The 21,957-nt window shown below is 50.0% G+C and overlaps 1 protein-coding gene across 2 annotated transcripts in view; it reads left to right on the top strand.

The window, feature by feature from the left end:
* DCTN2 (dynactin subunit 2) overlaps nucleotides 1–21,957 on the top strand; it is a 752,351-nt gene that overhangs the window by 353,246 nt on the left and 377,148 nt on the right. For both annotated transcript variants that reach the window (XM_069653593.1, XM_069653592.1), the window contains exons 5-6: nucleotides 3,607–3,705; nucleotides 4,153–4,313. In XM_069653593.1, the coding sequence (XP_069509694.1) occupies nucleotides 3,607–3,705; nucleotides 4,153–4,313 (260 nt within the window). The remainder of the gene's footprint in view (nucleotides 1–3,606; nucleotides 3,706–4,152; nucleotides 4,314–21,957) is intronic.

The raw sequence follows: 21,957 nt of genomic DNA, 5'->3' as shown, positions 1-21,957 counted from the left end.
CTTCGATACAGACAGCATTACCCAACCATACCTCCGGATAGGGAGGATAAGAAGATTGATGCTTGGGCTCGTAAAGTTTTTACTTCAGGTAGCATGGCCTCGAAATCAACCGTTGTCACCTGTACCCTGGCCAGGTAGCTCAAGGTTACTGCCTTCCCTTCCTAAAAAGACCTCACGATCATCCACCGGGAGCCAGCTCTACCAAAATGCCAGACCCGCTCCTTTTGCAGGAAATATTAACCCTGCTAGAGAAAGGTGCAATAGAACATGTACCTGTAGCGGAGAGGAACAAAGGTTGGTACTCCCCTTATTTGCTCATCCCAAAGAAGGACGGAGGACTGAGGCCCATCTTGGACTTAAGAAAATTTAACAAGTTCCTCAGGAAGGACAAATTCAAGATGGTAACCCTTTCTCAGATCCTTCAGGCTCTCCAACTCCAAGACTGGTTGGTATCATTGGACCTTCAGGATGCTTATTTTCATGTGCCAATCCATCCCAAGCACAGAAAATACCTGAGGTTCGCAGTTGGCGGTTCTCACTATCAATTTCGAGTTCTGCCTTTCGGGCTGACCTCCGCTCCGAGGGTTTTCACCAAGCTGATGGCGGTAGTGGCAGCGAGTCTCAGGAGAGGGGGATTCACGTCTACCCTTACCTGGATGACTGGTTGATCAGAGCATGTTCTCCAGAACATCTGTCGATCACCTACCACTTCCTCCACAACATGGGCTTCTCCCTCAATTTCAAGAAGTCCCACATGATACCATCCCAACAACTCCAGTTTATCGGAGCAGTCTTGGACACTTCCTCGGGCAAAGCCTCGCCGCCAGAGGTAAGAGCTCTCCACATCCAGCAGATGGTAACACAATTCCAGAAAGCCCAGCATCTGCCGGCCTTCGATTTTCTGAGGTTGCTCGGCCTCATGGCAGCCTGTATTTTTCTGGTGCCAGAGGCCAGACTGAGATCCCTCCAATGGGCCCTCAGAACTCAGTGGTCCCAATTCTTGGGGAGTATGTCGGATCTTCTGCAAGTCCCGAGCGCAGTTGCTCAGGATCTATTATGGTGGGCTTGCAATGACAACATCCTCAAGGGAAAATCTTTTTGGCAACCATGGCCGGAGATAACAGTAGTAACGGACGCCTCACTCACGGGATGGGGAGCTCACACCAGCGATCTGACAATCAGCAGACGTTGGTCTTCATCGGAGTCCAAACTACACATCAACCTATTGGAGCTGTGGGCATTCAGACTGGCGCTGAAGGCCTTCCTGCCCTCTGTACAGGGAAAGAATGTCCTAATAGTGACGGACAACGCAGTGGCCATGTACTACCTCAACAAAAGAGGAGGCGTAGGATCACTACCTCTGTGCAGAGAGGCAATGCAGCTCTGGTTCTGGGCAATACGAGAAGGAATTTCTCTGTCGGCAGTTCACCTAGTCGGAGAGCAGAACATGGCGGCAGACACTCTAAGCAGGCAGAGCACAGTCTCCCATGAGTGAGAGTTAGCTCAGGAAGTCCTTCTGGAGATCTTCGCCCTTTGGGGAACCCCTCAAGTGGATCTGTTCGCAACCACGGTAAACCGGAAGTGCGATCAGTATTGCTCAAGGGAATTTCCCCCGAGAGGAGCTCTAAGAGACACGTTTGTGGTGGACTGGGATTTCCCCCTGCTGTACGCATTTCCTCCAGTCCCCGCGATTCCTCAAGTAATCAGGAGGTTGAGAAAGTTCAGGAAAACCATGATCCTAATTGCCCCGGACTGGGCCAGGAGGACATGGTACCTGGACCTTCTGGACATGTCCATCTGCCCTCCAATACGTCTTCCACAAAGAGAGGATCTTTTCTCGCAAGAGGAAGGTCGGGTTCTCCATCCAGAGGTCAAGACACTCCGCCTACACGCATGGTTTCTTAGAGGTTGAGATACAAGGATTGGGAACTTCCGGATGACGTAATGGAGATTTTGCTTTCGGTCAGAAGGCCAGCAACAAAATCCTTGTACCGGTGTCATTGGAACAAGTTCAGTAACTGGTGCAAAGATAGGGATGTGGACCCTTTTCAATGTGGCACCCCAATGGTGCTTTCTTTCCTGTTCCATCTAGCCAATCTGGGGCTCCAGATCGGAACAATCAAAGGATATTTTGCTGCGCTTTCCATTTTTAAGCGCTCCTCAGAAGAGGTTTCTAACTTTAAAATTCCATTAATCATACAGTTCCTGAAGGGACTTACCAATGTATATCCACCAATACCGTTTCATGTTCCAACTTTAAACTTAGCTCTTAAATTCCTAACTTGTATACCATTTGAGCCTCTGCACTCCTGTCCATTGAGGCTTTTAACACTAAAAACTGTCCTTCTTGTGGCATTAACATCAGCCCGCAGGGTTAATGAACTACGGGCTCTCTCATATAAACCTCCATATACCATCTTTTACAAGGACAAGGTAGTTCTTAAGGTTAAACCATCTTTCTTACCGAAAGTAGTTTCCGACTTCCATTTGTCACAGAAAATTATTTTACCAACATTATATCCTCCTTATTTGGGAAAAGAAGAGGAGAGATTGCATAGACCGGACCCCAAGAGGGCCCTCAGTTTTTACATTTCAAGAATGACAAAATTACTTCAAGATGACCAACTTTTTGTGGGTTACACAGGTCGTAAATTGGAGTTAGCGGTGACAAAACAAACTATATCCCGCTGGATCATTCTGGCTATATTGGAATGCTACAGATTAGCAGGAAAAGACCCACCGGATGGGCTACGTGCTCACTCCACTAGGGGAATGGCTACTTCTGCGGCTTTGAAGAGGGGAGTTCCTGCAAAAGACATTTGCTCGGCTGCAACATGGGCATCAATGCATACCTTTATCAAGCATTACTGCTTAGATGCCTCCTCCTCCAATGAAGGGTTATTTGCCAAGGCGGTACTTCACTCCGTCCATGAAAATAAAGACTAGCACTCCCCCCTCCAAATTGATCACTGCTATGGGAGTCTATCACAAGATGAGGAATACATGGGAGGACCCAATCCATTCGAAGAACAAGTTACTTACCAACTGTAACGTTCTTTCGACTGGATGTTCCTCCCACGTATTCCTCATCGACCCTCCCAGCCTACCCCGCAGTACAGTTTACGTTTTCTTACACTTTCCTCTCAAAATGGGCCTCTCAGTCACAGCATACGCCAGGATATTCCACGAGTATTTCCCCTAAAAAACAGAACTGAAGCCAACAGGTGCGGCTCGAGCTACTTATACCAACAGTGACGTCAACACGGAACGGAGCCCGACGAGGGCCAATCGACGCCACGACCTCGAGCACAGCGCCCTCTACCGGAAAAAAAAATTCCGAAGCAGGCGATAACGAATTATCACAAGATGAGGAATACGTGGGAGGAACATCCAGTCGAAAGAATGTTACAGTTGGTAATTAACTTGTTCTTTTTGCCACATGGATATCTTTTAGGCTAGTAAAGCCCCACAGTGTCACCCCATACCTCGCTACTGATGCCGCTTTACTATTATAATGATCAGGTCAGGAGGTTGACAGCTGGACATTCTAATGCATCGAACAACCTCCTCTAACTATTTCCTTTGTCTTTTTTGGTGTCTCCAAAGTTAGGTGAGGGTTTTGGCGTGAAAGAAACTCCTCAGCAAAAATATCAGCGCATTTTACATGAAGTGCAAGAGCTGACAGAGGAAGTGGAGACCATTCAGGTAAGAGTTGAACTTCTATTTCCCTTTCTTTAAGGCTCCTTTTTATATAGTGCATTAAGTAAAAGGTAAATAAACTGTTTCAAATCAATGTAAGAATGTATATTTTTTGTCCTACAGGTGTATGTATTGCCAATCTTTGTGTTTGGGGTAATTATCATGGTTAGATGTAACTACTGGGGAGATCAATCCTTAAAACCTGTCCCTCCAGTAGTTAGGAGTCTGTGTGGTGGCTCCACAACAATGCAATAATTGAATTTAAGGGCCATTTGAAAAATGAATGTAATTGTATTAGCAAATGTAAAGAAAGCCATTACAAACGTGAATTAGCGTTTCGATGCAGAGTAGACAGTCATCAGAGTTAAAATGGAGGATGCAAAAAAGGAAGCAATCACCTTAATTTGGAAATGAGACCTTTAAGAAATGCAATACCTTTTATTTTTTTTCCAGAGTAGTGTAAAGGAATCTGCGGTCGAAGAGAAGCTTACTCCAGTAGAGTTGGTAAAGCAAGTCGCGATAATAAAGCAAATGCTAGTGTCTACCCATTTGGAAAAGCTTCTTGGACCCGATGCTACTGTCAACCTCACTGATCCTGATGGAGCCCTTGCCAAGTAGGTTGACCAGCTTGGAACAAAACCTTTTGAAAGATCAAAAATAAGAATACTTAGTACATTGATTGGTACCAAATCAATCTTAAGAATGTAAATCTTTTTGTCCGATAGGTGTATGTATTGCCAATATTTGTGTTTGCGGTAGCCAACAGTGCAAACGTGCACTCAATTCTGTTTGGAATAACCTACCAAAAGATGATCACATTGCTCCGATTTCCAATTCCTATATAGTTATTGTCAACCTTGTGCCACCTGGTGTTTTCCCTGTACCTATTGCGACAGCCTTAAAAGGGAAATTTCAGAGTAAAAACATTTCTTTTGCCAGGGTTCACACTGCTCCATTTGACAGTGAGCTGGTAAAGGTAATGTTAGGAAAGGTAGGACTTTACAGTCTTGGATGGCGCACAGTGTTTGATAACTGTTAGGAATTATTTTCTTTTTGCAACTTTACCTCCATAGTTTCCTATGGAACCCTGTTCTTTTTTTGCTCTGCTTTGGTCCTGTCCTGACTTTTTGAAGGGAAGTAACCCCTTCAGCTTCACTTCCATTGCCATTTGCTCATGTTTTATGGGGAAACTGATCAGTGCCCTACACTGTCAGTACTGGCAAACTTTGTTTCCCTTTTCCATTCTTATATTTTCAACATTACACACATCGCCTTGAAAGTGCACTGCAATGGGGGATACTTTTGGATCACCCTAGATTTTTACACATGGGATTTTTAGTTTCTCCAGAATGGGGTCTGGCATGGATTCACATGCTCATGAATATTCCCCGTCGTCAGGCCGGGAATCCTCGGTATAGAAAAAAGATCCGTATCAGTTTTGTTTCTGATCTGGCTTTCTTAGTAGTAACCAATCACTGGTCTCTGGGTCATACTGCCCCCCAGCCAATGACTGCCCTCTCCCTAAGCCCCGCCTCTGGCAGCCATCCTCAGATTTTTACCGCACGTTCAAGTGTTGGGAGTCCTCGTGCTGTAGCTCTCGGGCTTTTGCTGCGTTTCGTGCTTTTTCAGGAGATTTTTCTAATTTTTCGGTTAAATAGAGCTTCAAGCTCCACCGTTTCTACATCCGATCAACGGGGATCCATTTCAGAGTTTTCTACGCCCCTCAAGGGTGAAGATTTCGTCGAGTTACGCTTTTGGAGGATTCCAGAAGTTCCGAGGCCTACCCCGGACATGGCCCAGGAGAAAGGAAGCTCGACACCCGGGAAGCTGTTCAGGACCTGCCCTGAATGCCAGCTTCAGAATGTTTTCAAGGAGGACGAGCATTCGTTATGCCTTTACTGTCTCCATGAGGACAAGACGCACACGGAGAAGGACTGTGCGTTTTGTGGGAACATGTCGGAGCGGACCATGAAGGATCGGCACCTCCGTCTCGCCAACTGGCTGGAAGGGAAGAGCTCGTCAGGCGAGAAGAAGAAAAAGAAGTCCGAGCGGTCTTCTAAGTCCTGTGAGGGCGCCCCGGTGACGGGGGCCCAAGAAAAGGCCAAGCACTGCGAGTCCGCGGGCACCGGGAGCGCCGAACGGTCGGGCTCCTTGGCTGCAAGGCAGGGCGCATCCTCCCCGGCGCCATCAACCACGAGCCAACGCTCTGGCTCGGGTAAGAGGAAGTCCGAGAACCTGGCGAAGCTTCTGGAGAGGTCCCGGTCGATCTCGAAGATTCCGGCAGAGGGGGAGCAAGGCTCGGACCCTCCCCCCAAGGTGAAGGCCCCAGGCGTACAGAAGGTGACGATGGCCTTAATTCACCCTGCTAAGACCTCAATTGAGGATGTCGCAGCGGCCCTGGTTCAGCCTGTGGAGGCTACGCCAGTGGAGGCGACCTCAGGACTCAGAGTCTCCCTGCCACCGCGGAGGGAGTCATCTTTCAGGCCCATTGAGAAGACCCCCACGAATTCCTCGTTGGAAAAGGTGGGGGAGGGGCAGGTGGCCATCGTGGATACGGACACGACCTCTGAAGAAGAGCTCATCGAAGTCGTGGAAGAGGCCCAGCCCATCGGGAGGGATCCTGACGAGGGCGACGACGAGAGCGACGGTGTCGCCGACGAGGTTCCTCAAGAGCCCTCGCGCCCGTCGTTTCCGGCGCTGCAGGACACTTCAGTGGCCATTTTGTCAGCGATTCAGTCCTTATGCTCGGAGATAAGGACAAGGTTGCCCCTCCCCCCGATGGAGGTACCTGAGCCAGACCTGACAGGGGAACCGGAGCCGGGACCTTCGGAAACTCCACCGCATAAGAGGAGGACGACGCATCCTACGCCACCTCTCCCACCTCTGTGGCCTGCTCTGCCTTCCCCCCGGTCTACTACCCACGGGGATGATACAGGCACGGACACGGCTACGACAGGTACAGATGACGACGGAGGCGACGACAGGACGTTTCCCCCGTCGCCCCCCGCTCGGGCGTCCCCGCCCGACGAGATTGGATCCTTTCATGTCATGATTTCCAGGGCATCCAAGCTCTTCCAGCTCTGCCCAGAAGAGAAGAAGGAGGGGTTCCTTTACCAACAGCGCGAGGCTAAAAGGAAGACGGTCCTTGCCGTACCACTTATTGATGACATCTGGGATGAGGGGCTCGCCCTCCTCAAGAACCCTGCCACGGCGCCGGCAAAGAGGGACCGGTACGAGAAGAAGTACCGGGTCCCCGACGCTGCCCCCTTATGCCTTCGGGCGCAACCTACCCCGGATTCGGTCGTCTCGGCGGCGGCAAAGAAGAAAGCTGGGGGGGCATCGGCCTCGACATCAACTTCCCCGCCGGACGGCGAGGGCAGGAAGCTGGACACGATGGAACGACGGGTCATCTCATCCGCAGCGACGATTATCAAGGCGGCCAACGCCCTGGCTATCGTAGCTCGCTACGACAGGGAGTTGTGGTTCAAAATCGCCCCTCTGTTGGACTTCCTTCTGGACGCCAAAAGGGCTGAGGCCCTTGAAATCCTACAGGAAGGTGAGATTGCTTCGGACCACGACATCACGGTGGCAACGGACATCGCCGACACCGGTTTCCGTCAGTTGGGCAACAGCGTTTGCCTGAGACGACGAGGATGGCTCAAGGCGACGGATTTCCGCCAGGACTTACAAACCAAGGTTTTGGACATGCCCTTCGACAGGAACAACCTGTTTGGGAAGGCGGTTGATGAGTCCCTTCAGGCCATCAGGACAGACACGGAGACTGCCCGGGCACTGGGAGTGCTCCAACAACGACGGCCGTCCTTTCGGAGCTCCGGAGGCAGACAAGGTGCCTCCAAGGGATCCGGCAGTGGCTCCTCCACGTACCGCAAGCGGCAAGATCTTCGTCCCAGGAAGCCTACAGGGGACGCGGCAAGTCAGGTGGTGCCCGTCGTCATTGACAGGGAGGTCAAGGAGGCAAGGCGGCCTCCAAACAAGATTGAACCGACCGTGGGGTCGGGCCCCCGCCGAAGCACCCCAGTGGGAGGCCGGCTGGCGAGGTTCGTCAGCGTGTGGGAGTCCATCTCCACCGAACGTTGGGTGCTGGACGCCCTGGCCCAAGGGCACGCCCTCGAGTTTCAGAAGAAGTGCCCTCGCGTTCCACCCGTGTCCAGGAAGGAAAATCACGTCCCTCAACTACTGTTGGAAGTAAGGGCGATGCTCAAGAAGGGTGCCATTGAGCTCGTCCCAAAGAGACTTTGCGGCTCCGGAGTTTACTCAAGGTACTTCCTCGTAAAAAAGAAGACAGGAGGATGGCGCCCCATCCTGGACCTGCGACGAGTGAACAAGTACATCAAGGCACAGAAGTTCCGGATGGTCACCCTCCAGCACGTGCTGGGACAGCTGGAGGAGGGCGATTTCCTGTCGCCGTTGGACTTGGAGGATGCGTACTTCCACATCCCCATTCTAAAAAGACACCGAAAGTTCCTCAGGTTCGTGTTGCAAGGGTGGCACTACCAGTTCAAGGCCCTCCCGTTCGGATTGAAGTCGGCACCCAGGGTGTTCACCAAGTGCCTCGCACCGGTGGCGGCGCGGCTGCGCCTACAGGGGATCCACATCTGCCCCTACCTGGACGACTGGCTCATCCGGGCAAGGACAAGGGAGCTCGCCGTGGAGCACACTGCGAAGACCGTCCAGCTGCTCACTGACCTGGGATTCTCCATCAACTTTCCAAAATCCCACCTGGTTCCGTCGCAAGTTGCCCTGTTTCTGGGAGCCAAGCTGGACACAGTGGCGCGGCTGGCCTCGCCGTTGGAAGAAAGGACCAGGACCATTCTGGGCAAGGTGCAGCGTCTGCTGGCCACGGACATGGCCAGGGTAAGATCTATCAAGTCCCTCCTCGGGATGATGTCCTCCTCGGGATGATGTCCTCCTGCATTTATCTGGTGCGCCTTTGCAGGCTTCGGATGCGCCCCTTACAAGAGTTCTTCGACGCCCGCTGGGTCCAGTCGACGGGCAGCTTCGAGGACAGGATCCCTCTCAATGAGACGTTCCGTCAGGCGATCCGGTGGTGGGGTACCCGCTCTCATCTGTCGGCGGGCACAGACTTTCAGACCCCAGCTCACCTGGTGACGGTGACGACGGATGCCTCCCTGGAAGGTTGGGGAGCGCACTCCGGAGATCTTCACGCGAGAGGCCTTTGGCTCCCGGAGGAGAAGTCACTCCACATCAACATCTTGGAGCTGCGCGCAGTGTTCTGGGCCCTCAGGTCTTTTCTTCCGTCCCTCAAGGGCAAGGTGGTGAGGATCTTCACCGACAACACCACCACCATGTTCTACATCCGGAAGCAGGGCGGAACCAGATCCCCTGCCCTGTCCAAGGAAGCCCAGGATCTGTGGCATTGGGCCGTCGCCCAAGGGATGTTTCTGGTGCCTCTTCATCTGGCAGGAATAAAAAACACGATCGCCGACTCACTCAGCAGAGAGCTGCGCTCGTGCCACGAGTGGGAACTACGCCAGGATCCAGTGGATCGACTCTTCCGACGATGGGGCGAACCCCAAATCGATCTCTTCGCGACGGCGACGAATTCCAAGTGCCAGAGGTTCGCCAGCAGGTTCCCCCAGCCGAGGAGCATGGGCGATGCTTTCCTGTTCCGCTGGGATGGCCCATTTCTTTATGCGTTCCCTCCGCTGCCGTTGCTGCTCCGGCTCATCAACCAGCTCAAGAGGTCCCGGTGCAGGATGATCCTCGTCGCACCGGCGTGGCCGAGACAGATCTGGTTCCCGGACCTTCTGGACTTGTCAACGTCCACACCAGTCAAGCTGCCGACGGACGCAGAACTTCTCTCCAGAGAAGGAGGCACCATTCTTCACCACAACCCGGAGTCACTGAACTTGCAGGCCTGGCTCCTGCAGCACTAGAGTTTGGAGGGTACGACATCCCAGCCGACTGCAGAGAGGTTCTTGCAAAGGCCAGGGCGTCCTCAACTCTCAAGTGCTACGGACATAAATGGAAGAGGTTCTCTGTCTGGTGCCGTGCACAGAAGATTAACCCTCTGCGGATTACGGCCCCTCAAGTATTGCTGTACCTTCTGTCATTGGCCAAGGCTGGACTAGCTCACGCTTCCATCAAGATACGATACACCAGAACTACGGGACGGGCGTCCTTGTGGTCTCATCGACTGGTGAAGGAATTTATGAAAAGATTGTTCCGATCATTCCCGCCGGTGAAGGCCCCTGCCCCGGCGTGGGAGCTCAACGTGGTGCTGACCAGGCTCATGGGGGCCCCATTTGAGCCGATGCATTCGGCACCGTTGAAGTTTCTGTCGTGGAAGACAGCGTTTCACGTGGCCATCACCTCCGCACGACGAGTGGGAGAGATCCAGACCCTATCTTGCAAGCCGCCATACTTGATGTTTCACGACACGAGGGTGGTGCGGAGGACGCACCGCTCCTTCATGCCCAAGGTGCCGTCGGACTTCCACCTCAACGAACCCTTGGTGTTGCCAGTTTTCTTCCCGTCTCCTTCGTCGCCGGCTGAAAGGACTCTGCACTCGCTGGACGTAGCTAGAGCGCTGAAGTTCTACGTGGACCGCACAAAGAGTTTTCGGAAGACATCACAGCTGTTTGTGAACTTTGGGACTGTGAATCAAGGGAAGGCTTTCTTGAAGACTTCCATTTCCAGATGGCTCTCCGGCTGCATCATGCACTGTCGCCGGTTGGCAAACCGACCGCTGCCCTGCCGTCCGAGAGCCCATTCGACCATAGCGATCGCTGCTACCACGGCGTTCCTGTCTGGTGTGCCCCTGCTGGACATCTGCAGGGCTGCAACGTGGAGGTCGATGCACACCTTCACAAGATTCTACTGCGTCGATCGGGACTCCAGGGAGGAGTCCAGGGTCGGCCAAGCAGTGCTGCGCAACCTGTTTGCTTAAGGTGAGCCTGGTGAGGAGGAAAGAGATGCTTAATGTTGAGTTGTTGTATTGCTTAATGTTGAGCCTGTTGCCACCTCCCGTGGTTGTGCATGTGTGTACTGCTATGTATTCTCTTATTCATGAGCATGTGAATCCATCCCAGACCCCATGCTGGAGAAGGAACAAGTTACTTACCTGTAACTGTTGTTCTCCAGCAAGGGTCTGGCATGGATTCACATGCGAACCCTCCCGCCTACCCCTCTGCGGCTCTTCACTTGGTCATACTGCCACTTTATGTGCTACCAAATCTGAGGATGGCTGCCAGAGGAGGGGCTTAGGGAGAGGGCAGTCATTGGCTGGGAGGCAGTATGACCCAGAGACCAGTTATTGGTTACTACTAAGAAAGACAGATCAGAAACAAAACTGATACTGATTTTTTTTCTATACCGAGGATTCCCGGCCTGACGATGGGGAATATTCATGAGCATGTGAATCCTTGCCAGACCGATGCTGGAGAACAACAGTTACAGGTAAGTAACTTGTTCCTACTTTTATATGTGCCTACAGACAAGCTGCTGGCAGCAAGCACATTTTACAGGTTTTGCATTATTTTAGGTGTGCACATTTGTGTTTACCGCATCTAGCTAGCTACTAAGCATGCCTAGTGCCTTTAAAATGGGTGTGCCACTGGAATTTTTCTTTATGGCCATTTTGTAGTTTGGCCTTATTCCTGTCTTCTCAGGTCAGGAACGTCCGTATAAGGTCAAGCACTTGCCTGGGAAAGTTGCTGCTTTTGTGGGCTAGTGAGCCTGTGTTTGTGTGTGGCCCAGGAAGGGGGCTGCGACTCTCTCGTCCCAGTCCACATCTCTGGTGCCAGAGTGTCTGCTACTGGGGCGGATCTTAAACCAGTAGTCATCCCCCATTGATGACCCGAATGACTCCTGAAATGGCCTAACATCCCCTTTAGTGTCTGGCCCTGTGAAGCCCTGCACCTCTGCCTGATCTCGAAAGACCCTCAGCAGTGCTTCAGCCCTAGGACAGTGCACGGTTCTGCAACTTTCGGCTATCCAGTTGTTTTGGACTATAACTCCCATCAGCCACAGCCACAATGTCAATGGCGAAGGATCGTGGGATCATTGTAGTCCAAAACATCTGGAGAATCACAGGTTACAGACCTTTGGACTGGTGGGACCAACTGTCTCTATACCTTCTGAAGGATCCAGCCCTTAAGAGCCTTCGGAAGTGTCCTTGGACTGCCCGGTGCACTGACAAGCTCTCTCGTGGGCTCCCTTACCAGAACCGTTGCCGTGCTCATGCCCAGAACTTTGGTGGTCACCAGCTTGCACCACAAGTCGCCTGCTACCCGACTTCCCGCTTTCTATCTTCAAGGGAACCTGTCCTGGAGCAGCTTCTGTGAATGCGACTGGAAGGAAGCCTGACGTCGCCTGCAAACGTGATCATCGCTGGAACTCGCTTTCCTCCATCCAGAGAAGTGTCCCGAAGAGGCCTGCATCTTTGGAATCCACATTTCTTCCACAGGGATTGCAGCTTGCAGTTGCACTCGACCAGAAGAATCCTCGAACCTGTAACCGCTGGGTACCTCTCACTGGAACAAAGGACAGAAGACTGCACTCCCAGCGACTAGCACCCACAGTCGACCCATCGTGGTTCCTGGGAAAATCGGTGTCAGGGGGGTTAAGTAAGTATAACTGTGCCTGTTCCCCCAGCCCTACATTACGTTATTTGATGTATGTTAAATGAACCTAATGGTGATGTATATGTTTGTATAATATATTGTTGTGTGATAATACTACCTGTTAGTTTCATTTTTCAGTGTGTTCCAAAGACCTAAATAAATAACTGTATTTTTATAACTGACCGTCTTAGCTGAATTATTGTGTGCCATTCTGTGTGGACTCATTGAGGGCCCCTGGCCACGCTCACACTCCACTGAGACTAAGCCTTGACTGCTCCCACACTACCTTGATTGGGCTTTGGCTAAATTCTGAGCTCCCTGTTCACCATAACTAGCGTGGCCTCCTAAAATCTGTCCACCAGTGTTGATTTTAGAAATCCATCTGAACAATAACTAGCCTGTGTCCCCAGCAGTTTCACATCCATTGTCTTGTAACGTTATATTTGCAATGTATCCCTTGTGAGGTGCAGATCATATCATGTGACTGTAGCAATGATATGGCATTCTTTCTATTAAACTGCATCTGCTACCTCCAAAACGAAAGGGCTTATTTTGATCCGAGTTTTTAAAGGTAAGTGTTAGGAAAGATTTTCTTTTATTAAGAGTGAGGGAAGCCGCTTTCATCGGACTACTCGCCCATATTGCACTGGTAATTAATTCACTTCCATTCTCCTATTGGTGAATGTGTACATATCTGGTTTGTTGGTATGGCAATACTTAGCTGTGATTTCTATATGCTTAGTGTGTTAACACACGGCCTAATAAATAACTGCATTTTTAGTTCTTGCTTAGTTTAACATTGGGAAAGCCAACAGTTTTGGCTTGTGTATAGTTATTAGGCATTTACCAGGCATTGCTATTAGATGGCCATCTACTTGCACCAGTTTGCACCTTCTACCATCAATAGCCAGTTGATAACACTATGGCAGTGCCTGGCAAGTGCCATTGCCATGTCTACACACAAGCCCAAACTGTTAGCATTGCCAAGGCTTGTTATATACTTTCTGTCTAACTTGAATTACTGATGTTGCTCTTTGTGGACGCATTGTAGCCCTAGGCCATTCTCACACTAAGTCCTGACTGCTCAGCTACCATACCTTGATTGGGTTTTGGCTAACCTCTCAGTGTCTTCCCCGTTTACCAAAAACAGGGTGGCACCCCAAAATCCTTTCCCCAGGCTGATTATGGAAATCCATCTTAACAGCAAGTGTCCATTGCTAGCTCTTAGCTGGGATAAAAGACAAAAGGAAAGCTGGGGGCGAAAACCCCTTGAAAAATTGCTTTTGCCATTCACAGTTAACAAATAATTTGATATCGATTGACAGGGCAGTTGCATTCCAGTGTTGGATCTTGCGTGATGTCAGATCAGAATACACACCTACTTCAGGGGTGATGTGACACCTGGACCAGTTGCGATATCTGAAATGTCCAATCTACTCCTCTGAAAGGATTGCCAGTATATTTTTGATTTTCCCTGATCGGCTTCATCCATCCTTTACCTGATGACTCCTCATCTGAGAGATAAATCCTGATTGTGCTGCTATGAGACCGTAAGTCCTTTATGAACAGTGTGCCATAGTAACCCTGTTTCCTGTGCTGCTCTGGTTGATAGTAGCCTTTCTTTCCAAGTGGTGTGCTTATGAGGAACGCCTGTGCAGTACAGAGTCCAACAGCCAATACAACAAAACCCGTACCCTGGCCTTGTCAAGAGGGTGAGGGGGGAGACCTTCCACAAAGCAATACAGAGCTAGTCTTGACTTGCAGGGAGAATAGGGGCAGTTCAGAGGGACCCAGTCTCTACCCCTTACCCGTGTGCCTGCATGCTTTACAGCAGTACACCTTTGTCTCACACCATGCCTCTTTCCAAAAATGTTCAGCAGTTTTTCTGTTCCTTACAGAGCATCTGCAGCAGACAAACCGGTGAACGCCCCACCACCACGCCACATTTGAGACTGAGACGCCCATAAGGAACAAGACGCAAAGGCGCAGCTAACCCAGTGACCCACAACAACCCCAGTAGGAGCCTGGTAATGAGATGGCAGTGCCACATATGCAACAGCACAACAAAATGCGGTTCACTTCGGCATCCCCAGCAGTACACCACCAGTGATTTCGGGTCAGGAGTCTGGGGCACTGATATAACATAGACTTACAGAAGCCAGCCCTGCATACGACCTTGGACTCTAGCCCGCCAAGGCTGCCATAGCAATTCTGCGATGCGTTGGGTGTAGCTGCCTCTTTATTTACCTTTATGCTTTTCTCTCGCACATACACACCCTTGAGAAGTAGACAGGGAAGCATTGGACAGGTCCAGAAGACCAATCTCTGAAAGGAGGGGAAGACGGGTGCATTTGGATAGGGAGAGCCGGCCAATCAGCACAGGGGGAGGGATAATTAAGCAGGAAACCGGAAGTGTGGATTGTTCGGGTGAAGTCAGAGGAGAAGGAGGACCAAGAGACCATCAGGAGGATGGAGAATGCAGTGGAGTGTGGACGCTATTGTATCAAAAGGCGAGGTATTGTCTTAGTCCATACTAGGGTACTGTAGTGTAAATGGCATACTGTAATAATGATTTAGAACATCCAGTCATGGTCAATGATAACATTAATTCATATTCCCCTTTGGCTGACAACACTGAGACAAGGAAGAGGGATGGAGTGATGAAGATCACTAGGAGTGGCAAGCCAAAGCCTCATTTCAGTGGTTGGAGGATGTTAACAGGTGCTGGGGCATTCAAATATGGTACACTTGAACAAGATGAGAGAGTCAGCCCTCCCGACGCTTGTTGGCACACAGGAGGAAAGGGAGCTGCAGACCGTAGCAAAGAAGCTGGCAAGGACGGCGTCCAAGGAGGTCAGGCGGAAGAGTGTTCGCCACGCTGCCATCCCAAGCAGCAGGAGCTGCCAAGCGAAGGAGAAGGCCAGGCGATAACCGAGAAGCTGACGAGATGAGCTCCCATGCAGCAGACGGGCAACGGAGGAAACTGTGAGACGCGAGGGACGCTGAAGTTGCTAGAGAAGACTGGTAAGCCCACAGAAGGAGATTGGCATACTGGGTTGCTTCAGGGCGGATGCCGCGTACAGTTAGCAAAGAGCAAAAACCCTCACAAGAGAGCTGGGACACTTAGCACAGTTGGAGAAGGGTTGGTGGACCGACATATGAAAAATATCATTACCTGAATACAGAAACTAATGAATGCTAGTGAAGAGTGTGAACCTGGGATTTACACTTGAATATTGAGAGGACTCAAAAAGCCGTTGCAGGAGAGTAAACCAGGCATACAGCGAGTGGGGGACCCACACCCAAGTAGCGAAATAAAACCCTGACAGGAGAGTAAACCAGAGATTGGAGAAACTGGACAGAGACCCCCCAGGAAGTGCTGAGAAAACTGGAGCAGAAGCCCCCCTTTTTTAATTGTGGACCAAAAGGGAAGAACGATACCCCTTCCTGAAAAGGGCATCAGGGGTCCAGAGAAAGAACTGTAAAGTGTTGTGAAATCGGAGAAAACTCAAGGAAAGACCCATTCCCCTTGGGATTGGGGAATCAAGAGAAACCGAAAACTCAAGGAAAGGGCCACCCCCTTGGAATTGTGGAATAAAGAGAAAGTGTTGTGCAAACAGAAAACTCAACTGAAGAACCATCCTCCTTGGGATTGTGGAATAACTTTGAATAACCAGAACGACTCTAGTGGAAGGGAAGGGCCTTCCCTAGTGAAACCTTATTCATTGTTCTTGTCTGCACTTTAGAGACTTTATATTTTGAACTTTGGAAGGAAGTGAGTGGAATGCTGAAGTAGCCATATTTCTGATGCTTGTGAATCTGCTTAGAATCACATGCTGTGCATATGGTCCGACATTTAGTGGTAATCGCAGAGTATTGCATCTTGACTTTAAAGGATCGAAAGGGGACATCGACATGGGCGTGCTTGTAACACTGTCCCTAACGTGATGTGTAGTGTATCCAAAATCCCCCATGCGTCGAGGTCCCTCAAATTATTTTTTTCCGCTCAGCTAGATGGTCGCCTTATGAAGAGCTCGTAAATTGCTAAATTTCAATTTCATTGTTCACGACCGCTGGTCGTTTAATATTCGTCATTCCTTCGTATATTCGTGAACCAACACCAAAGACGACTGCAGATTTCAGCTGTTGGTGCTTCGGTCGACGCTGTCGTCCGCATGGCCACGGCCCTCCGGCCACGCCTATACAGTAGGGAGAGTGGGGCACATGGGGTTTTGATTCTTTTGTAGAATGCATTTCCTTCTCCCTTCTCTTTTCCCTTCTGATTTCGCTGTTGCTTTTAACCTGAGCTATGGACAGGACTCCTTTTTAAATTTTGCCCTTCTTGCAACGAAAAATATCCATGTAAAGACACTCACTGGAGGTGTAATAAGTCTCTATCTCGAGATCACAACGAGCGGTCCTGCAAGTTGTGCCAACCTTTACGTCCGAAGACGATAAAAGATCGGCGGACGAAGCAGTGGGCGGTCTATGCCATGCAGCAGGCAGAGAGTAGCTCCCCCGTTGGGACAGGCACCCCAAGTGACGAGGATATAAGCAACAGCCATGGCTCCGATGCAGAAGCCATTGACCTCTCGGCGGAACAGGCAAGTTCCAAAGTGTCCGTCCCCAGCAGGCAGGTCACCGGTCCTGCTATGGGGAGACGACACCCCAGCGACAAGGACACACCCACACCACGTAAAGAAACACACCCCCCCGGGTCTCCTCGACGGACTTGTTGGGAAGGCCGCTGACACCAACGGGAACGTCAAATTTTTCAATTGAACCCACTGATCCCCATGATCGGCCGCCCTCCCCGCAACCGTCGATACGGCATGCGTCAAGAGGGTGTCAGCACCAAACATCATAAGAGCGCCGAAACGCCTCATAAGAGCGAGTCAGTGCCAGAGGTTTCGGCGGCGGCGAAAACCACGAAAAAGCAGGTAGGCTCGTCGAAATCACTCCCAGATAAGCCAGAGATGCGTGAGAGTCTCGCGAACATCATCACGGCGGCAAATAAGCTGAAGGACACGTCGAGACGTCAAGAAGAATATTCAGATGGGTCTCAGCCCCTATCTAAGGCACTAAATGACGAATCTCGACCGCCTAGGGACCACAGTACTCAAAAAGAGCACTTCCCCCTACAGATCCCTCTGGTTCATCCTTATGGGATGCATGTACAAGCTTTCTAAATTTGTAGAATTTTCAGAAAGGTTTGTCACCCCTAAAAGACCAAGGGAGGAATACCCTATTTTGTCCAAAGTCCAAAGAGCTTCCAGTCAGTTCCCTCATGTGGAGGTGTTTGGCCTGTCAGAACCTGAAGAAATCCATTGGGACAGAATCCCTTTGACAAGACCACAGACCAGTGTCCATATTGGGGTGATGAACAACTGGTAGGCGAGGCACCATGGCGGTCACCTTCTACTACTCCAGATCCAGACACCCTGTGTATAGATTCTCCCTCCTAAAAGACAAGCCTCACCTATTGATGACCAGATAGCATTCAATGCTATTCTTAAAAAGGCAGCTAAACACTTTCAAATTGCCACTCAAGAGGCGGTACAGGACACCGACTTTGTGGAGGACATTTTAAAAGAAAAACCACCCACAAGTCAAGCAATACCACTATTGAATTCTATCAAAAGGCACATCACTCCCTCTTTATTAACTCCATCTCAAACAAGAGCTGTAAATCCACGAGTCGAAAAGCTTTTTCGCCCCTCTCCAACAGACCCGCTATATATCCGGGGACATGCCACTCCCGACTCCCTACTAGTCACAACTACAAGGAAGAGAGCTGGAGTACCCTTTTCTACGGCTGAAGCACCTCCAGACAAGGATTGCAAGAAGTTATATGCCCTGGAAAAATTGCATTACAACATCAGCAGCTTACTCCACTACGATAGCTAACAGTACTGCATTGCTGGCTAGTTATAGTGATGTCCAATGGAATTTGCTCCAGGAAGGCAGGCAAGAAGTCCCATAGCCGGCACGATCACGCCTTCTGGTGGTTGTTTAGGAAGGGAGGCGGGTCAATCAGAACATTCTCAAAAATATCCTGGATGCTGCAGAAACAGCGGGACGAACACTGGCCCAAGGTACCCTGCTTAAGAGACATGTATGGCTCAAGAATTCGGGCTTTAAGCCTGAGACCCAGGCATCCCTTATTAACAAGCCAGTTGAAGAAACTAACCTGTTTGGAAAGGCAGTAGATGATGCTTTAGAGACTGAAAAAAAAGGAATATGAAACCTTAAACTCTCCAAACCAAATTACGCGAAGACCCTATCAGCAGCGAAGGGGTAGCTCTCGCTGTTCCTTTCTCAGCCAATCTTTCCATGTTCTCCCCACAATCAATACGGAACAGGGAACACTCCATGGTCCTCCGTACAAGGGGCAACTGCCACGGGTCATTACCAACCGGGAGGACAGCGCAGTGGCAAAGGAATGGGTAGAAACTCCACCCTAAGAGGCTCCGCGGCCTCCGCTAAAAAATGACTCACCAGTCCGGGTCCCCTTCCATCCCTCCCCAGTCAAGAGACGAATAACATCTTTCTTTCATTCATGGGAGCGAATCGCCACAGACCAGCGGGTGCTCAAGACCATCACCCACGGTTACTGTATCGTGTTCAGCCGACCACCTCGATACCGACCACCAACGTCCAGATGCTTATCGCCAGAACACCTAAAGATTCTGCTGCAAGAGGTGGAGATCCTGCAAGAAAAGGGCGCGATAGAAGTCCTGCCCATTCTACAGGTAAACAAGGTTATTTATTCAGTGTTCTTCCATGTACCCAAAAAAGATCTCACCATGCGCCCTGTGCTAGACTTGGTTATTTATTCAGTGTACTTCCTTGTACCTAAAAAGGATCTCACCATGCGCCCTGTGCTAGAATTGCGCCCAGCGAACAAATTTGTCAAGCCTCAAAAGTTCAGAATGACAACATTTCAAGAAGTAATCCCTCTACTAACACAGGGGGATTAATTACATGGCAACATTGGACATGAAAGATGCATACTTTTATATTTCAATGCTGCCAGCGCACAGAAAGTACCTAAGGTTCATGATAGAGGACAAACACTATCAGTTCCAGGTCCTTCCCTTTGGCATTGCCTCAGCGCCAAGGGTATTTACAAAGGTGCTGGCAGTAGTAGCTGATCACCTGCGCAGTCCATTCCAGTCTATCCTTACCTTGATGACTGGCTAAAAACAGGGGATTCATACGGAACATGCCGATCAAACACTCAGAAGACAGTACATCTACTCTTCAGTCTTGGTTTCTCAATCAACGAGAATAAGTCCAGCCTAGACCCCAGCCAGGTCAAACAATTCCTAGGGGCTCTAATTTGGACCGAAGAAGGTCTTGTCTTCCCTTCCACCGAGAGGGTTCAAAACTTGCTGTTCCAGATCCCTCAATATGTAGCCAATCGCGAGGCGACTTTACGCAAAGCCATGCGACTGTTAGGGATGATGGCATCCTGCATTTACTTAGTCCCACACGCACGTTTGCGCATACGCCCCATGCAAGAGTTGCTCAGCAGCCAATGGAGTCAGGCCAATGGGACGATCTAATGATTGTCTCGGCAGCCCTCGTTCTCTCTGCAGTGGTGGTTGAGGGAAAACCTCCACCACCCCAGCAGTAGAAACCACTCTCACCATGGACGCATCTCTCACGGGTTGGGGGGGCTCACCTCCTTCATCACACGGCACACAGCGTTTGGTCCCCAGCAGTAGCATCCAACCACATAAACCTGTTGGAGTTGTTAGCAGTGTTCAAAGCCTTGAAGGCTTTTCAAACACAACTACAGGGGAAAACCGTACTAGTCCTCATGGACAGCACCACAGCCATGTAATACCTGAACAAAAAGGGGGGCACACACTCTCCAGGGCTATCCAAACTGTCTCAGAACATATGGAAGTGGGCTCTCAAACACAAGATGTTCCTCCTGTCTCAAAACGTTCCAGTGGAACTCAATCTTCTGGCAGACGTGCTCAGCAGAGACTTCCCACTACCCACAGAGTACAAATGGCGATTACACGAATACATAATCTCCAACGTCTTTGCGGAATGGGGCTTCCCAGAGATCGACTTGCTCACAACTCTGGAGAATGCACAATGCCCAGATTACACCTCCAGGTACCCCCAGAACCGCTCCAAGGGGAACAGTTTCTGGATAACATGGTCAGGGAAATTTGTCTACGCTTTTTCCCCCTCGACTCCCCTACTCAAGAAGATAGTGCACAAGATGCACCAGGAACCAGTCACAATGATTCTGGTGGCCCAAATGTGGGCCCGCCAACACTGGTTCTCCCATCTGATGGCGATGTCAATTTCTCCTCCGATGAACCTACCTTGCCCATACTACATGCTATAACAAGACAGGGGGGAAACACTCCATCCATGCCCGCAAACTCTCAACTTAGTGGCCTAGCTCCTGAAGTCCTAGAGTTCGGGCTCTTCAACGTCCTCAGAGATGCATGGACATACTTAGGGAAGCAAGAAAGCCTAACACCAGACATTGCTTCTCCAACAAATGGAAGCGCTTCGTTATCTGGTGCATTTCCAAGAGCATCAATCCCATAGACTGCTCACCAACACATATTGTCTAATACCTGACCCACCTACTTGACTCAGGTCTGGTTTTTAATTCCGTGAAGGTGCACCTAGCTGCACTTTCAGCTTATACTCCATCCCAGAAAAAGGTGTTGTGGTGGAAGATCCTAGTGATAAAGGCTTTTATGGAAGGGGTTAAGACTTCATCCCCCCTATTTCAAACCCAGCTCCTAGATGGGTCCTAAATGTATTAGTAACTAGACTAATGGGATCTCCCTTTGAACCTATGCATAAGGCTAGCATTAAAGCACTCACTTACAAGACCGCCTTGCTAGTGGCAGTCACTTCAATAAGAAGAGTTGGGGAATTACAGGCCCTTTCAGTTCAAGACCCATTTGTCACAATTCACAAAGACAAGGTGGTTCTGCGCACTCACCCATGGTTTGCGGCTACATTTATTTTAAAGTTCCTCGTTAACCAATCCGTAGAACTACCCACCTTCTTCCAGAACCCCACTAACATGGCAGAACAAAGCCTACACACATTTGATATATTATCTGGAAAAATCGAAACCAATAAGGGAAAAAAAAACATTTTTTCGTTTCGGTGGCGGCTGGTAGGGAAGGGGATCCTGTCTCTAAATCAGCCATCTCAAGGTGGATTGTAAATTGCATCACACCCTGCAAAAAGAGACCTGCCCTTCAAGCCTAGAGCACACTCTACTCAAGGCACTGGGCCTTCCATAGCATTCATTGCAAATGTTCCTCTCGGGTCCGTTTGTAAAGCGGCAACCTGGAGTTCTATACACACCTTTACAAAACACTACTGCCTGGATACTCACTCAAGGTATGATTCTCAGGTGGGACAAGCTGTACTAAGACATCTCTTTACTACTGTTCCTTCTCACATCCCACCACCAACTCTGGGTACTGCTCGCTAGTCTATGCATAGCACGTGATTCTAAGCGGATTCACAAGCATCACATGCATTACTTACCTTAATAGCATTTCTGATTATTGTATCTGCTTAGATTCACATGCGCCCACCCTTGCTCCCTGCTCGGAGTAGAAGGAACATAGACATCTTACTACTTTCCCTCGAT

The sequence above is a fragment of the Ambystoma mexicanum genome, chromosome 3q (genome assembly GCF_040938575.1).
Source record: "Ambystoma mexicanum isolate Mex_15411 chromosome 3q, UKY_AmexF1_1, whole genome shotgun sequence".
In the NCBI taxonomy this organism is placed as follows: Eukaryota; Metazoa; Chordata; class Amphibia; order Caudata; family Ambystomatidae; genus Ambystoma; species Ambystoma mexicanum.
The sequence above is the reverse complement of the archived record's forward strand: the minus strand, read 5'-3'. Positions and strand labels throughout refer to the sequence as shown.